Here is a 25,740-nt window from a genome sequence, read left to right as displayed (position 1 = left end):
TATTCCCATAGTAATTCATTATGGATCCATAACTAAATCAACATCTGTATTTTGAAAGAGTAATTTTTCATCATTGAAAATAGTCAAAATAAATACAAATCCTTGAATGAGTAGGTGTGTCCAAACTTTTGACCGGTACTTGCTTAATTAATTAGATTAATATTATGGTGTTTCATTCCATGAAAAATGAAAAACTGGATTTCCGATAGGATGGAACAGAAAATATGGAGCTGTACAACGTGACTCTCATTAATTCAGAGCGTTGTCAGATTGTCAGTTTGTAAATTCAGACCTTTTCACTCTCAGAACTGGGCCAAGGAGTAGGGTTGATATGAGCGTTCTGGCCTTACAACGGCAGTCAAGGACCCAAGCTAACGTTGGCTACCTTGCTAGCTACTTCCAGACACAGCTGAGACCCCCTGACAATTTTATTCACCCTAGCTGAGCTGGTAAGGTAGTTTTCGTGTTAACCAGAGTGTTGGTGACTGTAACTGTGCTGGAAACAATTGAATTACTCTTTTTTTCCCGACCTTTACTGACACCGGCCATATTCAACGGATGTTGAGCGCTCGTAAAGTAATTATTCTGCCCTCTGGTACACTCAGATGAGAGTGCTCTGAAATCCGTGTCGATAGTAGGCTGGACACATGAAACAACGTTATTTTCTGGTAAAAACTAGTTCATTGCATCTGCCGTGGAGCCCAGTTTCATAATATGACCATATGTCCCAGCTGCTTGCCGTCGTTTTGAAGTAATCACGAAAAAACAGGCCTTATATTTTAGGGAACCTTTCACCCTGCCAGCTCCTATTAGTTCTATTGAGTACCGTGGCACCAACTCGCCTTCCGAACGTTCTATTCCCAGCTAATTGTTCTATGTCACAATGCTTTCACTATTGTTGCCAATGAGACCTGCTCACGTTGTTTATAGTTAAAATGTCAACTTTAAAAAATGTAAAAAATTATATTGGAACTCTGAGGTCGTCCCATTGTTTCCTATGGGGGAAATATAGGCAAGAAAAGGGCAACCAGTGAAGAACAAACACCATTGTAAATACAACCCATATTTATGTTTATTTATTTTCCCTTTTGTACTTTGACTATTTGCACATCGTTACAACACTGTATATAGACATAATACGTGAGTAAAACACTTAAACGTGTTAAACCTCGCAAGGCTGGTGGCCCTAGCTGCGTCCTCAGCATGCGCAGACCAGCTGGCTGGTGTGTTTACGGACATATTCAATCAATCCTTATCCCAGTCTGCTGTTCCCACATGCTTCATGCTTCAAGATGGTCACCATTGTTCCTGTTCCCAAGAAAGCGGAGGTAACTGAGCTAAACGACTACCGCCCCGTAGCACTCACTTCCGTCATCATGAAGTGCTTTGAGAGACTAGTCAAGGACCATATCACCTCCACCCTACCTCTCACCCTAGACCCACTCCAGTTTGCTTACCGCCCCAATAAGTCCACAGATGATGCAATCGCCTTCACATTGCCCTATCCTATCTGGACAAGAGCAATACATATGTGAGAATGCTGTTCATCGACTACAGCTCAGCATTTAACACCATAGTACCCTCCATATTCGTAATTAAGCTCAAGACCCTGGGTCTCGACCCCGCCCTGTGCAACTGGGTCCTGGACTTCCTGACGGGCCGCCCCCAGGTGGTGAGGGTAGGTAACAACATCTCCACCCCGCTGATCCTCAACACTGGGGCTCCACAAGGGTGCGTTCTCAGGCCTCTCCTGTACCCCCTGTTCACCCATGACTGCGTGGCCATGCACGCCTCCAACTCAATCATCAAGTTTGCAGACGACACTACAGTGGAAGGCTTGATTACCAACAACAACGAGACGGCCTACAGGGAGGAGGTGAAGGCTCTCGGAGTGTGGTGTCAGGAAAATAACCTCACACTCAAAGTCAACAAAACAAAGGAGATGATTGTGGACTTCAGGAAACAGCAGAGGGAGCACCCCCCTATCCACATCGACGGGACAGTAGTGGAGAGGGTAGTAAATTTTAAGTTCCTCGGCGTACACATCACTGACAAACTGAATTGGTCCACCCACACAGACAGCGTTGTGAAGAAGGCGCAGCAGCGCCTCTTCAACCTCAGGAGACTGAAGAAATGTGGCTTGTCACCAAAAGCACTCACAAACTTTTACAGATGCACAATCGAGAGCATCCTGTCGGGCTGTATCACCGCCTGGTACGGCAACTGCTCCGCCCACAACCGCAAGGCTCTCCAGAGGGTAGTGAGGTCTGCACAACGCATCACCGGGGGCAAACTACCTGCCCTCCAGGACACCTACACCACCCGATGTCACAGGAAGGCCAAAAAGATCATCAAGGACAACAACCACCTGAGCCACGGCCTGTTCACCCCGCTATCATCCAGAAGGCAAGGTCAGTACAGGTGCATCAAAGCTGGGACTGAGAGACTGAAAAACAGCTTCTATCTCAAGGCCATCAGACTGTTAAACAGCCACCACTAACATTGAGTGGCTGCTGCCAACATACTGACTCAAATCTCTAGCCACTTAATAATGGAAAATTGGATGTAATAAATCTATCACTAGCCACTTTAAACAATAACACTTTATATAATGTTTACATACTCTACATAATTCATCTCATATGTATATAGTGTACTCTATACCATCTACTGCATCTTGCCTATGCCGTTCTGTACCATCACTCATTCATATATCTTTATGTACATATTCATATTCCTTCCTTTACACTTGTGTGTATTAGGTAGTTGTTGTGAAATTGTTAGATTACTTGTTGTTATTACTGCATTGTCGGAACTAGAAGCACAAGCATTTCGCTACACTCGCATTAACATCTGCTAACCATGTGTATGTGACAATACAATTTGATTTGATTTGATTTATTATGACATTTGAAATGTCTTTATTCTTTTGGAACTTTGTGAGTGTAATGTTTACTGTTTATTACCCATTTCACTTGCGTTGGCAATGTAAACATATGTTTCCCATGCCAATAAAGCCCTTGAATTGAATTGAGAGAGAGAGAGAGAGCAGAGGGGCAGGCCAGGACACCACGGGACAGAAGAATGTTGGTAAATCACGGAGAACCCCATTCTTTGAAGAGCAGAAGCAGACAGGAACTTCCTGGTTGAGACGCTGTGTAATCCAGAAGCAGACAGGAACTTCCTGTGTAATCCAGAGGCAGACAGGTCAACTGTAGTGTGTTCTGACTGTATAACTGTCATGTATAACAGCCTCTAAAACATCTCTCATCTCTTCCTCTTTGTAAGAACACACTATCCTACATGCAAAATCTGGGAGCTCTGTCTGATTGTCTTTCTAAGGCTGTTTCTATTGTGTGGTCTGTCTGACTTCCTGTTATCTGATCCAGTCTGGCATGAAAATAGCAGCTCTCTTTAGACAAACAAGAAATACAGCCAAACAAACAACAAGGCAACAAGGTCGGGAGGAAACAGCAGTGTTGCCAGGAAGGATATTATAGACCAGCACCAGATGGGTTCTGTTGTAGATGTCCAAACCAACAACAGACAAAGCAGCTGGGAACAGACAGAGAGGAAAAGAGGGAACTGGATCCTGGTGTGAGTCTGCAGCTACTGATGGTCTGGTCACGTTGTGATCTGATCTGTTCGGCTCTGCTCTGATTGGTTCTGTTCAAATGTCCTCACTTCAGACCCTGGCCAACAACATAGCACAACGGAGATATTCTGAATGTCTAAACTAGATGGAGATACTAGAGACATCTAAACTAGATGGAGATACTAGAGACATCTAAACTAGATGGAGATATTATGAATGTCTAAACTAGATGGAGATATTATGAATGTCTAAACTAGATGGAGATACTAGAGACATCTAAACTAGATGGAGATACTAGAGACATCTAAACTAGATGGAGATACTAGAGACATCTAAACTAGATGGAGATACTAGAGACATCTAAACTAGATGGAGATACTAGAGACATCTAAACTAGATGGAGATACTAGAGACATCTAAACTAGATGGAGATACTAGAGACATCTAAACTAGATGAGATACTAGAGACATCTAAACTAGATGGAGATACTAGAGACATCTAAACTAGATGGAGATACTAGAGACATCTAAACTAGATGGAGGTACTAGAGACATCTAAACTAGATGGAGATACTAGAGACATCTAAACTAGATGGAGATACTAGAGACATCTAAACTAGATGGAGATACTAGAGACATCTAAACTAGATGGAGATACTAGAGACATCTAAACCAGATGGAGATACTAGAGACATCTAAACCAGATGGAGATACTAGAGACATCTAAACTAGATGGAGATACTAGAGACATCTAAACTAGATGAGATACTAGAGACATGTAAACTAGATGTAGATACTAGAGACATCTAAACTAGATGGAGATACTAGAGACATGTAAACTAGATGTAGATACTAGAGACATCTAAACTAGATGGAGATACTAGAGACATCTAAACTAGATGTAGATACTAGAGACATCTAAACTAGATGTAGATACTAGAGACATCTAAACTAGATGGAGATACTAGAGACATCTAAACTAGATGGAGATACTAGAGACATCTAAACTAGATGGAGATACTAGAGACATCTAAACTAGATGGAGATACTAGAGACATCTAAACTAGATGGAGATACTAGAGACATCTAAACTAGATGGAGATATTAGAGACATCTAAACTAGATGGGGATACTAGAGACATCTAAACTAGATGGAGATACTAGAGACATCTAAACTAGATGGAGATACTAGAGACATCTAAACTAGATGGAGATACTAGAGACATGTAAACTAGATGAGATACTAGAGACATCTAAACTAGATGGAGATACTAGAGACATCTAAACTAGATGGAGATATTAGAGACATCTAAACTAGATGGAGATACTAGAGACATCTAAACTAGATGGAGATACTAGAGACATCTAAACTAGATGGAGATACTAGAGACATCTAAACTAGATGGAGATACTAGAGACATCTAAACTAGATGGAGATACTAGAGACATGTAAACTAGATGGGGATACTAGAGACATCTAAACTAGATGGAGATACTAGAGACATCTAAACTAGATGGAGATACTAGAGACATCTAAACTAGATGGAGATACTAGAGACATGTAAACTAGATGAGATACTAGAGACATCTAAACTAGATGGAGATACTAGAGACATCTAAACTAGATGGAGATATTAGAGACATCTAAACTAGATGAGATACTAGAGACATCTAAACTAGATGAGATACTAGAGACATCTAAACTAGATGGAGATACTAGAGACATCTAAACTAGATGGAGATACTAGAGACATCTAAACTAGATGGAGATACTAGAGACATCTAAACTAGATGGAGATACTAGAGACATCTAAACTAGATGGAGATACTAGAGACATCTAAACTAGATGGAGATACTAGAGACATCTAAACTAGATGGAGATACTAGAGACATCTAAACTAGATGGAGATACTAGAGACATCTAAACTAGATGTAGATATTAGAGACATGTAAACTAGATGGAGATATTATGAATGTCTAAACTAGATGGAGATACTAGAGACATCTAAACTAGATGGAGATACTAGAGACATCTAAACTAGATGGAGATACTAGAGACATCTAAACTAGATGTAGATATTAGAGACATGTAAACTAGATGAGATACTAGAGACATGTAAACTAGATGGAGATACTAGAGACATGTAAACTAGATGGAGATACTAGAGACATCTAAACTAGATGGAGATACTAGAGACATGTAAACTAGATGGAGATACTAGAGACATGTAAACTAGATGAGATACTAGAGACATCTAAACTAGATGGAGATACTAGAGACATCTAAACTAGATGGAGATATTATGAATGTCTAAACTAGATGGAGATATTAGAGACATCTAAACTAGATGGAGATACTAGAGACATCTAAACTAGATGGAGATACTAGAGACATCTAAACTAGATGGAGATACTAGAGACATCTAAACTAGATGGAGATACTAGAGACATCTAAACTAGATGGAGATACTAGAGACATCTAAACTAGATGAGATACTAGAGACATCTAAACTAGATGGAGGTACTAGAGACATCTAAACTAGATGGAGATATTATGAATGTCTAAACTAGATGGAGATATTAGAGACATCTAAACTAGATGGAGATACTAGAGACATCTAAACTAGATGGAGATACTAGAGACATCTAAACTAGATGGAGATACTAGAGACATCTAAACTAGATGGAGGTACTAGAGACATCTAAACTAGATGAGATACTAGAGACATCTAAACTAGATGGAGATATTAGAGACATCTAAACTAGATGGAGATACTAGAGACATCTAAACTAGATGGAGATACTAGAGACATCTAAACTAGATGGAGATATTAGAGACATCTAAACTAGATGGAGATACTAGAGACATCTAAACTAGATGGAGATACTAGAGACATCTAAACTAGATGGAGATACTAGAGACATGTAAACTAGATGGAGATACTAGAGACATCTAAACTAGATGGAGATACTAGAGACATCTAAACTAGATGAGATACTAGAGACATCTAAACTAGATGGAGATACTAGAGACATCTAAACTAGATGGAGATACTAGAGACATCTAAACTAGATGGAGATACTAGAGACATCTAAACTAGATGGAGATACTAGAGACATCTAAACTAGATGGAGATACTAGAGACATCTAAACTAGATGAGATACTAGAGACATCTAAACTAGATGAGATACTAGAGACATCTAAACTAGATGGAGGTACTAGAGACATCTAAACTAGATGGAGATATTATGAATGTCTAAACTAGATGGAGATACTAGAGACATCTAAACTAGATGGAGATACTAGAGACATGTAAACTAGATGGAGATACTAGAGACATCTAAACTAGATGGAGATATTATGAATGTCTAAACTAGATGGAGATATTAGAGACATCTAAACTAGATGGAGATACTAGAGACATCTAAACTAGATGGAGATACTAGAGACATCTAAACTAGATGGAGATACTAGAGACATCTAAACTAAATGGAGATACTAGAGACATCTAAACTAGATGGAGGTACTAGAGACATCTAAACTAGATGGAGATACTAGAGACATCTAAACTAGATGGAGATACTAGAGACATCTAAACTAGATGGAGATACTAGAGACATCTAAACTAGATGGAGATACTAGAGACATCTAAACTAGATGGAGGTACTAGAGACATCTAAACTAGATGGAGGTACTAGAGACATCTAAACTAGATGGAGATACTAGAGACATGTAAACTAGATGGAGATACTAGAGACATCTAAACTAGATGGAGATACTAGAGACATCTAAACTAGATGGAGATACTAGAGACATCTAAACCAGATGGAGATACTAGAGACATCTAAACTAGATGGAGGTACTAGAGACATCTAAACTAGATGGAGATACTAGAGACATCTAAACTAGATGGAGGTACTAGAGACATCTAAACTAGATGGAGGTACTAGAGACATCTAAACTAGATGGAGATACTAGAGACATCTAAACTAGATGGAGATACTAGAGACATCTAAACTAGATGGAGGTACTAGAGACATCTAAACTAGATGGAGATACTAGAGACATCTAAACTAGATGGAGATACTAGAGACATCTAAACTAGATGGAGATACTAGAGACATCTAAACCAGATGGAGATACTAGAGACATCTAAACCAGATGGAGATACTAGAGACATCTAAACTAGATGGAGATACTAGAGACATCTAAACTAGATGGAGATACTAGAGACATCTAAACTAGATGGAGATACTAGAGACATCTAAACTAGATGTAGATATTAGAGACATGTAAACTAGATGGAGATATTATGAATGTCTAAACTAGATGGAGATACTAGAGACATCTAAACTAGATGGAGATACTAGAGACATCTAAACTAGATGGAGATACTAGAGACATCTAAACTAGATGTAGATATTAGAGACATGTAAACTAGATGAGATACTAGAGACATGTAAACTAGATGGAGATACTAGAGACATCTAAACTAGATGGAGATATTAGAGACATGTAAACTAGATGAGATACTAGAGACATCTAAACTAGATGGAGATACTAGAGACATCTAAACTAGATGGAGATACTAGAGACATCTAAACCAGATGGAGATACTAGAGACATCTAAACTAGATGGAGATACTAGAGACATCTAAACTAGATGGAGATACTAGAGACATCTAAACTAGATGGAGATATTAGAGACATGTAAACTAGATGGAGATATTATGAATGTCTAAACTAGATGGAGATACTAGAGACATCTAAACTAGATGGAGATACTAGAGACATCTAAACTAGATGGAGATACTAGAGACATCTAAACTAGATGTAGATATTAGAGACATGTAAACTAGATGAGATACTAGAGACATGTAAACTAGATGGAGATACTAGAGACATCTAAACTAGATGGGGATACTAGAGACATCTAAACTAGATGGAGATACTAGAGACATGTAAACTAGATGGAGATACTAGAGACATGTAAACTAGATGAGATACTAGAGACATCTAAACTAGATGGAGATACTAGAGACATCTAAACTAGATGGAGATATTATGAATGTCTAAACTAGATGGAGATATTAGAGACATCTAAACTAGATGGAGATACTAGAGACATCTAAACTAGATGGAGATACTAGAGACATCTAAACTAGATGGAGATACTAGAGACATCTAAACTAGATGGAGATACTAGAGACATCTAAACTAGATGAGATACTAGAGACATCTAAACTAGATGGAGGTACTAGAGACATCTAAACTAGATGGAGATATTATGAATGTCTAAACTAGATGGAGATATTAGAGACATCTAAACTAGATGGAGATACTAGAGACATCTAAACTAGATGGAGATACTAGAGACATCTAAACTAGATGGAGATACTAGAGACATCTAAACTAGATGGAGATACTAGAGACATCTAAACTAGATGGAGATACTAGAGACATCTAAACTAGATGGAGATATTAGAGACATCTAAACTAGATGGAGATACTAGAGACATCTAAACTAGATGGAGATACTAGAGACATCTAAACTAGATGGAGATACTAGAGACATCTAAACTAGATGGAGATACTAGAGACATCTAAACTAGATGGGGATACTAGAGACATCTAAACTAGATGAGATACTAGAGACATCTAAACTAGATGGAGATATTAGAGACATCTAAACTAGATGGAGATACTAGAGACATCTAAACTAGATGGAGATACTAGAGACATCTAAACTAGATGGAGATACTAGAGACATCTAAACTAGATGGGGATACTAGAGACATCTAAACTAGATGAGATACTAGAGACATCTAAACTAGATGGAGATATTAGAGACATCTAAACTAGATGGAGATACTAGAGACATCTAAACTAGATGGAGATACTAGAGACATCTAAACTAGATGGAGATATTAGAGACATCTAAACTAGATGGAGATACTAGAGACATCTAAACTAGATGGAGATACTAGAGACATCTAAACTAGATGGAGATACTAGAGACATGTAAACTAGATGGAGATACTAGAGACATCTAAACTAGATGGAGATACTAGAGACATCTAAACTAGATGAGATACTAGAGACATCTAAACTAGATGGAGATACTAGAGACATCTAAACTAGATGGAGATATTATGAATGTCTAAACTAGATGGAGATACTAGAGACATCTAAACTAGATGGAGATACTAGAGACATCTAAACTAGATGGAGATACTAGAGACATCTAAACTAGATGGAGATACTAGAGACATCTAAACTAGATGAGATACTAGAGACATCTAAACTAGATGGAGGTACTAGAGACATCTAAACTAGATGGAGATATTATGAATGTCTAAACTAGATGGAGATACTAGAGACATCTAAACTAGATGGAGATACTAGAGACATCTAAACTAGATGGAGATACTAGAGACATCTAAACTAGATGGAGATATTAGAGACATCTAAACTAGATGGAGATACTAGAGACATCTAAACTAGATGGAGATACTAGAGACATCTAAACTAGATGGAGATACTAGAGACATCTAAACTAGATGGAGATACTAGAGACATCTAAACTAGATGGAGATACTAGAGACATCTAAACTAGATGGAGATACTAGAGACATCTAAACTAGATGGAGATACTAGAGACATCTAAACTAGATGGAGATACTAGAGACATCTAAACTAGATGGAGATACTAGAGACATCTAAACTAGATGGAGGTACTAGAGACATCTAAACTAGATGGAGATATTATGAATGTCTAAACTAGATGGAGATATTATGAATGTCTAAACTAGATGGAGATACTAGAGACATCTAGATATCTTGGCCAGCAAGTCAGACTAAGTGTTTGGTTCCTTGACTCCATTCCAGAATGTGCTTGTGATATCATTCTATTGTACCCTGTTCTACCACTCTGACCAATACTATTCTCTACCACATAAAGAGTTGTTGTGTAAGCCTACGACCAGGTTCTCTAAATAAGCCTTTCCTGTTAGAGAGGAGGGGAAGAGGAAGGGAAACAACAGGAGAACGGGAGAGTGCAGTTTCATATCTGCTTTGTTGCATTAGCTAGGTCATCAGTCTTAGATCTCTATTGGTCCTCATTGGTCACTATTGTCAGAGTAATATTTCCAATGTATTCATTACACATAGCAAATAACCTAGACACTGGAACTTTGCCACAATCTGTCTGTCTGTCTGTCTGTCTGTCTGTCTGTCTGTCTGTCTGTATTCTCTGCTGTATGAGAGACCTGTCAAGTCTGTCTGACTACATTCTCTGTTGTATGAGAGACCTGTCAAGTCTGTCTGTCTGACTACATTCTCTGCTGTATGAGAGACCTGTCAAGTCTGTCTGACTACATTCTCTGCTGTATGAGAGACATGTCAAGTCTGTCTGTCTGACTACATTCTCTGTTGTATGAGAGACCTGTCAAGTCTGTCTGTCTGACTACATTCTCTGCTGTATGAGAGACCTGTCAAGTCTGTCTGTCTGACTACATTCTCTGCTGTATGAGAGACCTGTCTGTCTGTCTGACTACATTCTCTGCTGTATGAGAGACCTGTCAAGTCTGTCTGACTACATTTTCTACTGTATGAGAGACCTGTCTGTCTTTCTGACTACATTTTCTACTGTATGAGAGACCTGTCCGTCTTTCTGACCTCTGTTGTATGAGAGACCTGTCAAGTCTGTCTGACTTCATTCTCTGCTGTATGAGAGACTTGCCAAGTCTGTCTGTCTGACTACATTCTCTGTGATAAACAGAATATGATAGGCTCAACAATAGGGTCAAGGGTCAAGAGAACTTTCAGAGTAATGGAGAGAAGAGAGAGACTGTGGATGGAGATGGAGAGAGAAAGTGAATTGGAGGGTGGTCTGTGTCTCATTGTGTAAATAACTTTTGTTGTGGGTACAGCTGTGTGTGTCCTGTCTGTCTTGTGTGTGTGTGTGTGTGTGTGTGTGTGTGTGTGTGTGTGTCCTGTGTGTGTGTGTGTGTGTGTGTGTGTGTGTGTGTGTGTGTGTGTGTGTGTGTGTGTGTGTGTGTGTGTGTGTGTGTGTGTGTGTGTGTGTGTGTGTGTGTGTGTGTGTGCGTGCGTCCTACCCTCTGAGTCCTTCTCGTAGAAGACCCCATGAGGATGCATGGAGTAGTTTCTGGAGGCAAAGTTCTTCAAGTGCACAATGATGACATCATCAACCTCTGCCCGCAACACAGGCCCCAGGTAGCCCAGCCAGCCGGGCCGGGGGGCCTCGATGAGGTAGGAGGCATCCGTGTACTGCCTGTACACAGCCTTCTTATACACACTGCCAATACGCTGGGGACCACTCTGGAGGAACAATGACGCATGCCTGGGGAGAGAGGGGCAGAAAGAGAGAGTCAGAGAGATGGAGACAAAAACAGAGAGAAAAAGGGAGAGAGAGAGCGGGGGAGAGAGAGAGAGAGAGAAAGCGAGAGAACGAGAGAGAGAGAGAAAGCGAGACAGCGAGAGAGAGAGAGAGAGAAAGCGAGAGAGAGAGAGAGAGAGTGAGAGGGGGAAAGCGAGAGGGAGAGGGAGAGAGCGAGAGGGAGGGAGAAAGCAAGAGACACGGACACCCCGCCCAGACCAGCGAGACACCTTCACAGACCTGCAAGACCCCCTCCTGAAGGACCTGCACTGAGAGAACCCACACCAAGAGAGGACCTACACCCAGACCACAGCATCACCAGCCGCACCCCAACCAGCTGAGACCACCCCAAGCAAACCCTGGCCACACTCTATATAGGCCCCCCTATATCAGACCTACGCCCTTTCTGCCCACCCCATGCACACCGCCCCAGCGGCAAGGACCTCAACATGACAGCAGGACATATGCCCAGGGCGTGAGCAGAGCAACAGCCCCAACCCCCACTATTACACCCGGCCAAGCTCCATCCTGCAACAGGCCCAACCCCCACTAATACACCCGCCCCAGCCCCATCCTGCAACAGGCCCAACCCCCACTAATACACCCGCCCCAGCCCCATCCTGCAACAGGCCCAACCCCCACTATTACACCCGCCCCAGCCCCATCCTGCAACAGGCCCAACCCCCACTAATACACCCGGCCAAGCCCCATCCTGCAACAGGCCCAACCCCCACTATTACACCCGGCCAACCCCCATCCTGCAACCTAAGAGGTATGTATCAGATGCTCAACATGCTCTGCTCACACCTACTGTGATGGTCTGGGCCTAAACCACACCAAAACAACACTAGACACTATGGAACACAAAGCTTTAACTATCTCATCCTGGAATATACAAAGTCTGAGGTTATCTGTCTTTAGCCTAAAAGATCAGGAACCCAGACTTCACCAAAGAAATTGGAAATACAGACATTGTCATCCTACAAGAAACATGGTATAGAGGAGACAGACCCACTGGTTGCCCTCTAGGTTACAGAGCACTGTACTAGTCTGTGGTGACCTTAATAACAGAACTAGACAAGAACCTGACACCTTCAGCACACAGGGGGACAAACACTTAGTAAGATGGCGCCGACAGATATGGCAGCTCTGCTTCTAGCTCCTAAGCAACTTTTCAGTATTTTGTTTTTTGTGTGTTATTTATTACATTTTTAGCACAGAATTTTTTTGTTTGTTATAACATACAGCCTGAAATAACTTTTGATATCAGCAAGGTGGTAGCATTAAGACCAGGAATACAACTTTCCCGAATGGGATCCTTTGTTTGTATCCCCCGGGCAATTTAACTTATTCCAAAACACAAAACTCCACCGGCGGAGAAGAGGTATTCGGAGTGGACTTCTAGTCCAACTCAGGAGGCGTGCACACCATCCACCGCTTCCGAGTATATTACTCACTAATGTTCAGTCTCTGGACAATAAAGTAGACGAGCTCAGGACGAGGATCTCCTTCCAGAGAGACATCAGGGACTGTAACATACTCTGTTTTACGGAATCATGCCTCTCTCCAGATATACTTTCACCGTCCATTCAGTCAGCGGGGTTCTCCGTCCATCAGGCTGACAGGAAAAACTCTCCAGGAAAAAGAAAGGCGGAGGTGTATGTTTCATGATTAACAACTCATGGTGTGGTTGTGGTAACGTACATGAACTGAAGTCCTTTTGTTCTCTCGATCTGAATACCTCACTATCAAACGCCGGCCACATCACCTCACCGTGATGGTTCTCAAGGCAAAACACTGGACTATGTGCAAAACTGGAAACCACATATATCCTGAGGCCGGGGACGCTACTGAAGATCTCTCCTGTGCTACTCGCGCATCAAGCACTCTACTCCCCCTTCCCTGCGTGGCTTCAAGGCCCTCCCCCATCCTCCGTTCTGCAAATCAGATCAAGCTAAACATCTTCTTTGTCCTTTTCAAGGAAAACACCGAGCCACCGACACGGGCCACCGCCACTCATGAAGACTGTGACCTCTTATTCTCTGTGGCCTATACGAGCAAGACATTTAAGCGTGTCAACCACCGCAAGACATCTCAAGCCAGAATCCTCAGACCATGTGCTGGCTGGTTTACGGACATACTGTATTTCATCTCATCATGACAGCATAGTTAAGGATCATATCACCACCACCTTACCTGGTACCCTAGACCCAGTACAATTTGCATACCCCCCCAACAGATCCACAGATGACACAATCGCCATCGCACTGCAAACTGGACATTCAGAGACTTGTCGCAAAGTCACTCCTGTGTTGTCTTGGCTGTGTGCTTAGGGTCGTTGTCCTGTTGGAAGGGAAACCTTTGCCCCAGTCTGAGGTCATGAGCGCTCTGGAGCAGGTTTTCATCAAGGATCTCTCCACACTTTGCTCCGTTCATTTTTCCTCAAGCCTGACTAGTCTCCCAGTCCCTGCCGTTGAAAAAGGTCCCCAAAGCATGATGCTGCCACCACCATGCTTCGCCATAGGGATGGTGCTAGGTTTCTTCCAAACGTGACGCTTGGCATTCAGGCCAAAGAGTTCAATCTTGGTTACATCAGACCAGAGAGTCTTGTTTCTCATGGTCTGAGAGTCTTTAGGTGCCTTTTGGCAAACTCCAAGCGGGCTATCATGTGCCTTTTACTGAGGAGTGGCTTCCTTCTGGCCACTCTACCATAAAGGCCTGATCGGTGGAGTGCTGCAGAGATGGTTGTCCTTCTGGAAGGTTCTCCCATCTCCACAGAGGAACTCTGGAGGTCTGTCAGAGTGACCATCAGGTTCTTGGTCACCTCCCTGACCAAGGCCCTTCTCCCCCGATTGCTCAGTTTGGCCGGGTGGCCAGCTATAAGAAGAGTCTTGGTGGTTCCAAACATCTTCCATTTAAGAATGAAGGAGGCCACTGTGTTCTTGGGGACCTTCAATGCTGCAGAAATGTTTTGGTACCCTTCCCCAGATCTGTGCCTTGACACAATCCTGTCTCGGACCAATACAGACAATTCCTTCGACCTCATGGCTTGGTTTTTGCTCTGACATGCATTGTCAACTGTGGGACCTTATATAGACAGGTGTGTGCCTTTCCAAACCATGTCCAATCAATTGAATTTACCACAGGTGGACTCCAATCAAGTTGTAGAAACATCCCAAGGATGATCAATGGAAACAGGAATCACCTGAGCTCCATTTCAAGTCTCATAGCGAAGGGTCTGAATACTGATGTAAATATGTATTTTTTTATTTTTTTTATTTTTTTACATTTGCAAAAAAACTCTAAAGACCTGTTTTCGCTTTGCCGGTATGCGGTATTGTATGTAGATTGATGAGGAAAAAATGTATTTAATGAATTAGAATAAGGCTGTAACATAACAAAACTAATAAACTAAACTAATAATATATCTAATTGAAATAGCACCACTTCTAATAATATAAGATTGTAAATCAAATCCAATTTTAACTCGCCTTTTTGTCCTTGTTTCCTGATTCAACAGACCTTGATTTGTCATGTAAAGTCCTTCCTTGGTGAGTCCTGTAACATCCTTCTTTGGTGAGTCCTGTAACGTCCTTCCTCGGTGAGTCCTGTAACGTCCTTCCTCGGTGAGTCCTGTAACGTCCGTCCTCGGTGAGTCCTGTAACGTCCGTCCTCGGTGAGTCCTGTAACGTCCGTCCTCGGTGAGTCCTGTAACGTCCGTCCTCGGTGAGTCCTGTAACGTCCGTCCTCGGTGAGTCCTGTAACGTCCGTCCTCGGTGAGTGCTGTAACGTCCGTCCTCGGTGAGTCCTGTAACGTCCGTCCTCGGTGAGTCCTGTAACGTCCGTCCTCGGTGAGTCCTGTAACGTCCGTCCTCGGTGAGTCCTGTAACGTCCGTCCTCGGTGAGTCCTGTAACGTCCGTCCTCGGTGAGTCCTGTAACGTCCGTCCTCGGTGAGTCCTGTAACGTCCGTCCTCGGTGAGTGCTGTAACGTCCGTCCTCGGTGAGTCCTGTAACGTCCGTCCTCGGTGAGTCCTGTAACGTCCGTCCTCGGTGAGTCCTGTAACGTCCGTCCTCGGTGAGTCCTGTAACGTCCGTCCTCGGTGAGTCCTGTAACGTCCGTCCTCGGTGAGTCCTGTAACGTCCGTCCTCGGTGAGTCCTGTAACGTCCGTCCTCGGTGAGTCCTGTAACGTCCGTCCTCGGTGAGTCCTGTAACGTCCGTCCTCGGTGAGTCATGTAACGTCCTTCCTTGTTGAGTCATGTAAAGTGTCTCCCTTTTCTCTCTTGCTCATTCTCCCTGATGCTCACTCAAACAAACACATGTGCAGTTGCAGAGAAGAGGCGAGATTTGCCAATTACACCCATTTATAACACGGTGTTGCAGGAATGATATGACAGACCCATACTTTTTAACAATAGAATATGTTATTGTCTCTTTACACTTTATTTTTTTAAGACTGCCAAGCTGTCCTCTATTGGGGAACCTCTGCACGGGACAATGTCCAGGATTATGGAGCGGTGTGTTATAAAAAGTTGATTGAATATTACAACATGTATTAGGATCAGTGTTGTACTCCAGTCCGGTCTCGAGACGACATATTGAGTGTCTGGGTCCAGTCCGGTCTCGAGACGACATATTGAGTGTCTGGGTCCAGTCCGGTCTCGAGACGACATATTGAGTGTCTAGAGGTCCAGTCCGGTCTCGAGATGACCATAATGAGTGTCTAGAGGTCCAGTCCGAGTCTCGAGACGACCATCATTGAGTGTCTGAGGTCCAGTCCGAGTCTCGAGACGACATATTGAGTGTCTGGGTCCAGTCCGGTCTCGAGACGACATATTCAGTGTCTGGGTCTAGTCCGGTCTCGAGACGACATATTGAGTGTCTGGGTCCAGTCCGGTCTCGAGACGACATAATGAGTGTCTGGGTCCAGTCCGGTCTCGAGACGACATATTGAGTGTCTGGGTCCAGTCCGGTCTCGAGACGACATATTCAGTGTCTGGGTCTAGTCCGGTCTCGAGACGACATATTCAGTGTCTGGGTCCAGTCCGGTCTCGAGACGACATAATGAGTGTTTAGAGGCTATAGAGAGGAAACACCATCATAGTGTTTAGAGGCTGTAGAGAGGAAACACCATCATAGTGTTTAGAGGCTGTAGAGAGGAAACACCATCATAGTGTTTAGAGGCTGTAGAGAGGAAACACCATCATAGTGTTTAGAGGCTGTAGACAGAGGAAACACCATCATAGTGTTTAGAGGCTATAGAGAGGAAACACCATCATAGTGTTTAGAGGCTGTAGAGAGGAAACACCATCATAGTGTTTAGAGGCTGTATAGAGGAAACACCATCATAGTGTTTAGAGGCTGTAGAGAGGATACACCATCATAGTGTTTAGAGGCTAGAGAGGAAACACCATCATAGTGTTTAGAGGCTGTAGAGAGGAAACAGCGCCTAAAGAGAAGGATGTTCATCGACACTAAACACAACTCAAAACAACCATTTCCTGTTGTCCTCCCACTTCCTGTCACGGTGAGGAAGAGGAGTTACAACACACATGTCATGTTTCAAAACGTCCCAGGAAGATGCGTTTCAACATTCCAGCAAAGTTCATGGTTTCTCTCCTTCACGTTGGTGACAGATCAGTTGTCATTAGTTTTTGGTGTTTCCGAGCACTTGATTTTAACACTGTAATAAATAACATGTTTAATGGGGTTTCGGGGTCACCGACATACATATTTTACATATATTAGATAAACATTACAGACATTTTGTTGAGACAAGAGGCGCCATTTCAGTTACAATCTGGATTTTAAAATAGTTGCCATCATTAGCAGAAAGAAAAGGCCCTTATCAATCTACTAGCAACCTCATGGGACTAGCGGTTTAACGTCACCGCACCCGGTCACACCCCACAACACCCCGGACCCAAAACCAGTACGCAGTTCCAAGGAGATGAAACTAGATGATCGCTTTTCGTATGAACACTGCTAAACATTGGTCAAACTCTGCAATGTGTTATGGTGACATGAAAAATAGCAATGAACTTTCTTCACACTGTATTCGCGTTCATGATTTTAGCATATCTTCACACAATAAGCCTAGGTAAACAAATAACACAACAACAAATGTAAACAAACAACAGCATGTCAAAACTGAACTCACTCATCTTCCGCTATTTGTTTCCCGTTGATGAGGTTCATGCCAGTCGGAGCGTAGTCCCAGTTGATCTCTTTGATTCCCACGTAATACACCCTCTCCCGTCCCCGTCCTTCTCCACCCGGTAGCCCGGCGAGCAGCAGCAGCAGACCCGGGAACAGTGTCCTGAAGCCGACCATTCTACTGCTTCTGTCCCGTTAGTTGAGCGGTGGCTTTTGGTGTGGTCTAGCGGTGTGCGCGTGGTTGGGATTGCTGGATCAAGTGGTCGAGAGGGAGAGACCGAGAGAAAACGTCCACATGCGCGGAGAACCGGGAAACACAGACACGGAGAGTTTATGAGACTCCGCTTGGGAAAGAGAACAGTCCCGCTATTCAGCTGTGTGTGTGTGTGTGTGTGTGTGTGTGAGACTCTGGCGCCGGAGTCCTCTCTGTCTGCTGATAGTTGATAGGCTAGGCGGCCAGTCTGGTCTCATAGACGAGACGTAACATAGTAATTAAATCCGGGACACTGAATTTAGGTTTAGTTGTGGTTACATAAAACAGACGTTTAGGTAAGGCAAGTAATGTATTATTTATTTTTACCACCACTAAACAGTTGAAATCGATAATCTGACCATTTCAAACATGAGGAAGTGGATCATGGCAAATGTTTTACTTTTAAACTCGGACAAAACAGAGATGCTAGTTCTAGGTCCCAAGAAACAAAGAGATCTTCTGTTGAACCTGACAATTAATCTTGATGGTTGTACAGTCGTCTCAAATAAAACTGTGAAGGACCTTGGCGTTACTCTGGACCCTGATCTCTCTTTTGACGAACATATCAAGACTGTTGACATATCAACATGTTGATATATCTGTTGACATATCAAGACTGTTTCAAGACTGTTTCAAGACTGTTTCAAGGACAGCTTTCTACGTAACATTTCAAAAACAGAAACTTTCTGTCCAAAAATGATGCAGAAAAATGTATCCATGCTTTTGTTACTTCTAGGTTAGACTACTGCAATGCTCTACTTTCCGGCTACCCGGATAAAGCACTAAATAAACTTCAGTTAGTGCTAAATACGGCTGCTAGAATCCTGACTAGAACCAAAGCAGTGCTAGCCTCTCTACACTGACTTCCTGTTAAGGCAAGGACTGATTTCAAGGTTTTACTGCTAACCTACAAAGCATTACATGGGCTTGCTCCTACCTATCTGTCTGATTTGGTCCTGCCGTACATACCTACACGTACGCTATGGTCACAAGACGCAGGCCTCCTAATTGTCCCTAGAATTTCTAAGCAAACAGCTGGAGGCAGGGCTTTCTCCTATTGAGCTCCATTTTTATGTAAAGGTCTGCCTATCCATGTGAGAGACGCAAACTCGGTCTCAACCTTTAAGTCTTTATTGAAGACTCATCTCTTCAGTAGGTCCTATGATTGAGTGTAGTCTGTCCCAGGGGTGCGAAGGTGAACGGCAAGGCACTGGAACGATGAACCCCCATTGCTGTCTCTTCCTTAGCGGGCTCCCCTTCTCTCCACTGGGATTCTCTGCCTCTAACCCTATTACAGGGGCTGAGTCACTGACTTACTGGTGCTCTTCCATGCCGTCACTAGGAGGGGTGCATCACGTCCTGACAAGCTTTTTTGTGCTATACTCAACGTGAGTGGGTTGAGTCATTGACGTGATCTCCTGTCCGGTCTTCAATCAATCAATCAATCAAATGTATTTATAAAGCCCTTCTTACATCAGCTGATGTCTCAAAGTGCTGTACAGAAACCCAGCCTAAAACCCCAAACAGCAAGCAATGCAGGTGTAGAAGCACGGTGGCTAGGAAAAACTTCCTAGAAAGGCCAGAACCTAGGAAGAAACCTAGAGAGGAACCAGGCTATGAGGGGTGGCCAGTCCTCTTCTGGCTGTGCCAGGTGGAGATTATAACAGAACATGGCCAAGATGTTTGTGCAGTGGAGGAGATCTTTGTGGGCTATACTCAGCCTTGTCTCAGGGTAGTAAGTTGGTGGTCTGTTGATACACCTCTAGTGGTGTGGGGTCTATACTCAGCCTTGTCTCAGGGTAGTAAGTTGGTGGTCTGTTGATACACCTCTAGTGGTGTGGGGTCTATACTCAGCCTTGTCTCAGGGTAGTAAGTTGGTGGTCTGTTGATATCCCTCTAGTGGTGTGGTGGCTGTGCTTTGGCAAAGTGGGTGGGGTTATATGCTGCCTGGTTGACCCTGTCCAAGGGTATCGTCAGACGGGGCCACAGTGTCCCTCGACCCACCCCTAGTTCAGCCTCCAGTATCTATGCTGTAATAGTCTACGTGTCGGGGGGCTAGGGTCAATCTTGTGTAATTCTCCTGTCTTATCCGGTGTCCTGTGTAAATTTAAGTGCGCTCCTAATTCGCTCTCTCTCCTTCTCTCCCTCCCTTCCCGGAGGACCTGAGTCCTAGGACCATGCCTCAGGACTACCTGGCCTGATTACTCCTGGCTGTCCCCAGTCCACCTGGCCGTGCTGCTGCTCTAGTTTCAACTATTCTGCCTGCGGCTATGGAACCCTGACCTGTTCAATGGACGTGCTACCTTGTCCAGGACCTGCTGTTTTTGACTCTCCCCCTCTCTCTTTCTCTACCGCACCTGCTGTCTCGACCTCTGAATGTTCGGCCAACTGACATTTACTCCTGAGGTGCTGACCTGTTGCACCCTCTACAACCACTGTGATTATTATTATTTGACCCTGCTGGTTGATTGTTTTGAACTGTTTTAAAGTCACCAATAATCGAGAGGTGGAAATCCCTGAGTGGTTTCCTTCCTCGCTGGCAACTGAGTTAGGAAGGACACCTGTATCTTTGTAGTGACTGTAACGGCAGTCTATTTCGTCCTCCTCATCGGACGAGGAGAGGCGAGAAGGATCGGAGGACCAATGTGCAGAGTGGTAAGTTTCCATGGTAATTTAATGTACACGAAAACAATACACGATACAAAACAACAAACGAACATACCGTAACAGTCCCGTGTGGCGAAACACTGACACAGGAACAAACACCCACAAACCACACGTGAAACCCCGGCTGCCTAAGTATGATTCTCAATCAGGGACAACGATTGACAGCTGCCTCTGATTGAGAATCATACCAGGCCGAACTCAAAATCCCAACATAGAAAAACACACATAGACAAACCCACCCAACTCACGCCCTGACCAACTAAATAAATACAAAACAAGGGAAAACAGGTCAGGAACGTGACAGTTTAACATGATTTTTGAATCATCTGTGATGTGGAGAAAAAAATATTTCTGAAGGCACACTGTTGTTCAGATCAGTGAAGACTCCTCAGAGGAAGAAGAGGAGGACCATATTATGCGAAGAGGTGTAAGGATCTGGGTGTAGCTGGTGCAGAGGAGTCAGGTGCAGGACAGCAGAGATGAGTAACACAAGGAAATTTACTCAAAATATCAAAATACATGAAGTAACACCAGGCCCACGAACAACGGACCGAACTTACAAATAAAAAAAACGGGGGAAAACAGAGGGTTAAATAATGAACACGTAATTGGGGGATTGAAACCAAGTGTGTAGGACAAAACAAATGGAAATGAAAAGTGGATCGGCGATGGCTAGAAGGCCGGTGACGTCGACCGCCGGACGCCGCCCGAACGAGGAGAGGGACCAACTTCGGTGGAAGTCGTGACAAGAGGTTAGCACCATGGCATAGCTAGAGGACAGCTAGCTTCCGTCCTCCTCGGCGTACATTGACTTCAATACAAAACCTAGGAGTCTCATGGTTCTCCCCTTTCCATAGACTTAGACAGTAATTATGACAACTTCCGGAGGAAGTCTTCCAACCTATCAGAGCTCTTGCTGCATGAACTGACATGTTGTCCACCCAATCAAAGCATCAGATAATGATTCTAGTACTGAAACATAAGCTACAGTTAGCACTGCAGAATGTGGTGAGTAGTTGACTCAAAGAGACAGAAAGACAATAGTTGAACAGTTTTGAACAAATTCATTTCTTAAAAAATGAAGAGAGAAGTAAAAGAAGAGAGAGCTATTTTTCATTTTATTTTCCCCCCCTCTTACTTAGCTAGCAAATCCAGCTGGCTAGCTTAGCCTACTCAAACACCGGTCTCAAACAGAGAGATGCTATGTTAGCTAGCTGGCTATAGCTATCCAACATTGGAACTCTTCCAAGTCAAGGTGAGCTTTTGGTTTTATTAATTTATTGCCACCGGGGCCCGCCGGTGTAACTGCTAAACTGTTTGCTGACTGTACACTGTACTGCATGATTGTAGCGGGTTTACTAATGCATTAGTTCTAGTAGCTATGTTGACTAGGACGTTACTTTAGCTAATATGGTGATAACGATGTAGGCTCTGTGTAGCGGTTAGCAGTTATGATATGAAGGCAAAAAGGAAAGTTTTTTTTTCCTTGTCAAACAAAGCGAAGAGAAAAGGAAAATGTGAGAAGAGGAGATCGCGTAGATGCAAGAATTAATTATCCAACGAGAAAAGTGATCATGCTGTTTGTATGTGGCTGCTATGAAAGTGAACTGTGTTTGTGTGTGATCAGGGCGTATTCATTCCGCCGATTCTGTTGAAAAAAAACGTTCCTTAAACGTAAGCAAACGGAACAAAACGGGGATAAACATACCTGGATTTTGTCCAATAGAAACTCTCGATTGCAACTGTTGGTCTAGTGATTACACCCTAGATCTGCTAGATGCAGGCAAGAGTGTGCAAGTGCAGTATTGAATGTGTCACTGTCTGTCACCTAGATTAAAAAATGTATATATATCTCGACCTGTGCACCTACGTCGTAAACTTCCATTCATAGGCTAGGTTGTAGCAACCTCATGATGGGTAAAAATGTTGTATAATGTAGTAGCCTAAACCTATCCCTGTTACGTTGAGCTGGGTGGATGGAATACGAATGACGGTCATCCAATATGTGAAATAAATCACGCCTCTGTATTAAAAATAGGCATAAGATTGTTCAAGCAACGCTTCTCCCTGTGTTGGATTCTGGGTAAATTGTTTACTTGCATTCGGGCACAACCTCTGTTTTGAAACCCTTGGACACAGTCTACCATTCAGCAATACGTTTTATCACGGGAGACAATTTAATGACTCATCATTGTGGGACGGACCTCTCTGTCTGTAAGAAGAGAGCTGCGTTCCCTTTTAGTTAATTTACAATCTGACAGAAACTCCCTTCGTTAATGTAACTTCATTAATTAAGAATCATAGTTAACCAGATTGACGAGCATGGTCAATTAAACCACAGTTTCTCTCAAATAAAATGATGATTGAAAGCATTACGCGTCCCATTGTTCTCAGTTATGATGCCAGAGTTAGACAGAACTTGCTTAGTCAGGGAAAAAGAGGAATTTGTCCTCTTCAGTGCATGTAATGTTTTCCATGCAATAGTCTGAAAGATTGCGAGTCCACTACAGAGTCCGTTTTCTTTGCTTTGGCCCAGGCCTGATTTGTCATCTGAATGAGTAATGGATAAGAGTGTGGGGGGGATATTTGACAATTGAGAGACAACCCTACTCCGAAAGGCTACTACTGTTTTTTGTAGTTTATAACCCGCTGAGAAGTTTAACAGCAGATTTTACTTGATGGTCTCGTTAAAAACAAGTCTATATTTTATTTTATTGAACGCAAGGGGTTTAAAAGACAATGTGAAGCTGAAAGCTATTTTTCTATTTTGAAACGAGCAAAAAAGGCCCATTGCACTTCATGTACAAGAAACTCATTCGTGTGACGCTGATCCCACCTTCTGGCCAAAGCAGTGGGGAGACAAAGTTCAGTCATGACTCTAACCGGTCTGGAGATGTGGCCATATGTTTCAACCCCTGGGAAGATAGTTACATTCAAAGCTGATTGGCTGGCTGTTGTATTAACTGTTGAATAATTATTTTATATTTTGTTGAATATTTATGGATACTAACTCAAACAAACTGTTGTTATTGAAAGTGACTGATGTTATTTCTGAAAATAAGAATCTTTATAATACAGAGTTTATTTTGATAGGATTTTTAATTTGACACCTGACGAATGGCTTGATAGGAGTCCTTTTAAATATAATTAGCATTTAATACCATACTTGATTTCACTCATTCAAATGCTCTTATAGATGTTTGAAAGGACAATAATCCAGTTATTAGACAATAGTCTGCAAATCCAGATTTCTGGTCAGCAACACCTGAAATTATAAGATAAACTCAGCCAAAAAAAGAAACGTCCTCTTACATTCAACTGTGTTTATTTTCAACAAACTTATCATGTGTAAATATGTGTATGAACATAACAAGATTCAACAACTGAGACATGAACTGAACAAGTTTCCACAGACATGTGACTAACAGAAATGGAATAATGTGTCCCTGAACAAAGGGGGAGTCAAAATCAAAAGTAACAGTCAGTATCTGTGTGGCCACCAGCTGCATGAAGTACTGCAGTGCATCTCCTCCTCATGGACTGCACCAGATTTACCAGTTCTTGCTGTGAGATGTTACCCCACTCTTCTACCAAGGCACCTGCAAGTTCCCGCACATTTCTGGGGGGAATGGCCCAAGCCCTGAGATCCGGGCTCTTCGCTGGCCATGGCAGAACACTGACATTCCTGTCTTGCAGGAAATCACGCACAGAACGAGCAGAATGGCTGGTGGCATTGTCATGCTGGAGGGTCATGTCAGGATGAGCCTGCAGGAAGGGTGGGATGAGGGAGGAGGATGTCTTCCCTGTAACGCACAGCGTTGAGATTGTCTGCAATGACAACAAGCTCAGTCCGATGATGCTGTGACACACCGCCCCAGACCATGACGGACCTTCCACCTCCAAATCGATCCCGCTCCAGAGTACAGGCCTCGGTGTAACGCTCATTCCTTCGACGATAAACGCAAATCCGACCATCACCCCTGGTGAGACAAAACCGCGACTCGTCAGTGTAGAGCACTTTTTGCCAGTCCTGTCTGGTCCAGCGATGGTGGGTTTGTGCCCACAGGCGATGTTGTTGCCGCTGATGTCTGGTGAGGACCTGCCTTACAGCAGACCTACAAGTCCTCAGTCCAGCCTCTCTCAGCCTGCACGTCCATCCATTTCAGTAGACCCCACAACCTTCCTTTTAGCCTGCTGAAGGACTCCACAGTCATCCTGGCACTACTGAGTAAAAAAATGTAAGTACTTGTGTTCAGGTGTCAGGCGCCCGTTTTCGGGATAGGCCTTCATCAGCCATCGAAGCAGCGGATTGGTTGGATCGCCCTGAACAGCCGAAGGGACTGGAACACCATTGGGCGAAAAGGGTCAATAACAGGACATATCTTTAACTAGATATTTCCTGATATCTGACATGCTATTATTTATTTATTTGTATTTTTTATTTAACCTTTATTTAACCAGAGAAGGCTCATTGAGATTTAAAATCTCTTTTTCAAGAGCGTCCTGGCCGAGATAGGCAGCACCAAGTCATTACAAAAATTACAGACAAACAACATGAAAAACTACAAGTAATCTAGTAAAAACCATAGAATTCACAAGAGTATAACAAAAACAGTAAATTAAAAACATTGACAGGTCAGGGAATCAGTCTCAAGATCATTCATCAGT

General features: G+C 42.9%; 1 protein-coding gene across 1 annotated transcript in view; it reads right to left on the bottom strand.

The window, feature by feature from the left end:
- LOC139551635 (ferroxidase HEPHL1-like) overlaps positions 1-18,566 on the bottom strand; it is a 70,775-nt gene extending 52,209 nt beyond the window's left edge. The window contains exons 1-2 of the mRNA XM_071362902.1: positions 18,157-18,566; positions 11,716-11,960 (exon numbers count right to left, since the gene is read on the bottom strand). Coding sequence (XP_071219003.1) covers positions 11,716-11,960; positions 18,157-18,329 — 418 coding nt within the window. The 5' untranslated portion in view covers positions 18,330-18,566. The remainder of the gene's footprint in view (positions 1-11,715; positions 11,961-18,156) is intronic.
- Between the last annotated feature and the right edge of the window lie 7,174 nt (positions 18,567-25,740).

The sequence above is a fragment of the Salvelinus alpinus genome, chromosome 24 (assembly GCF_045679555.1).
Source record: "Salvelinus alpinus chromosome 24, SLU_Salpinus.1, whole genome shotgun sequence".
In the NCBI taxonomy this organism is placed as follows: Eukaryota; Metazoa; Chordata; class Actinopteri; order Salmoniformes; family Salmonidae; genus Salvelinus; species Salvelinus alpinus.
Note: the sequence above shows the minus strand (reverse complement) of the source record. Positions and strands in the feature narration are given on the sequence as shown.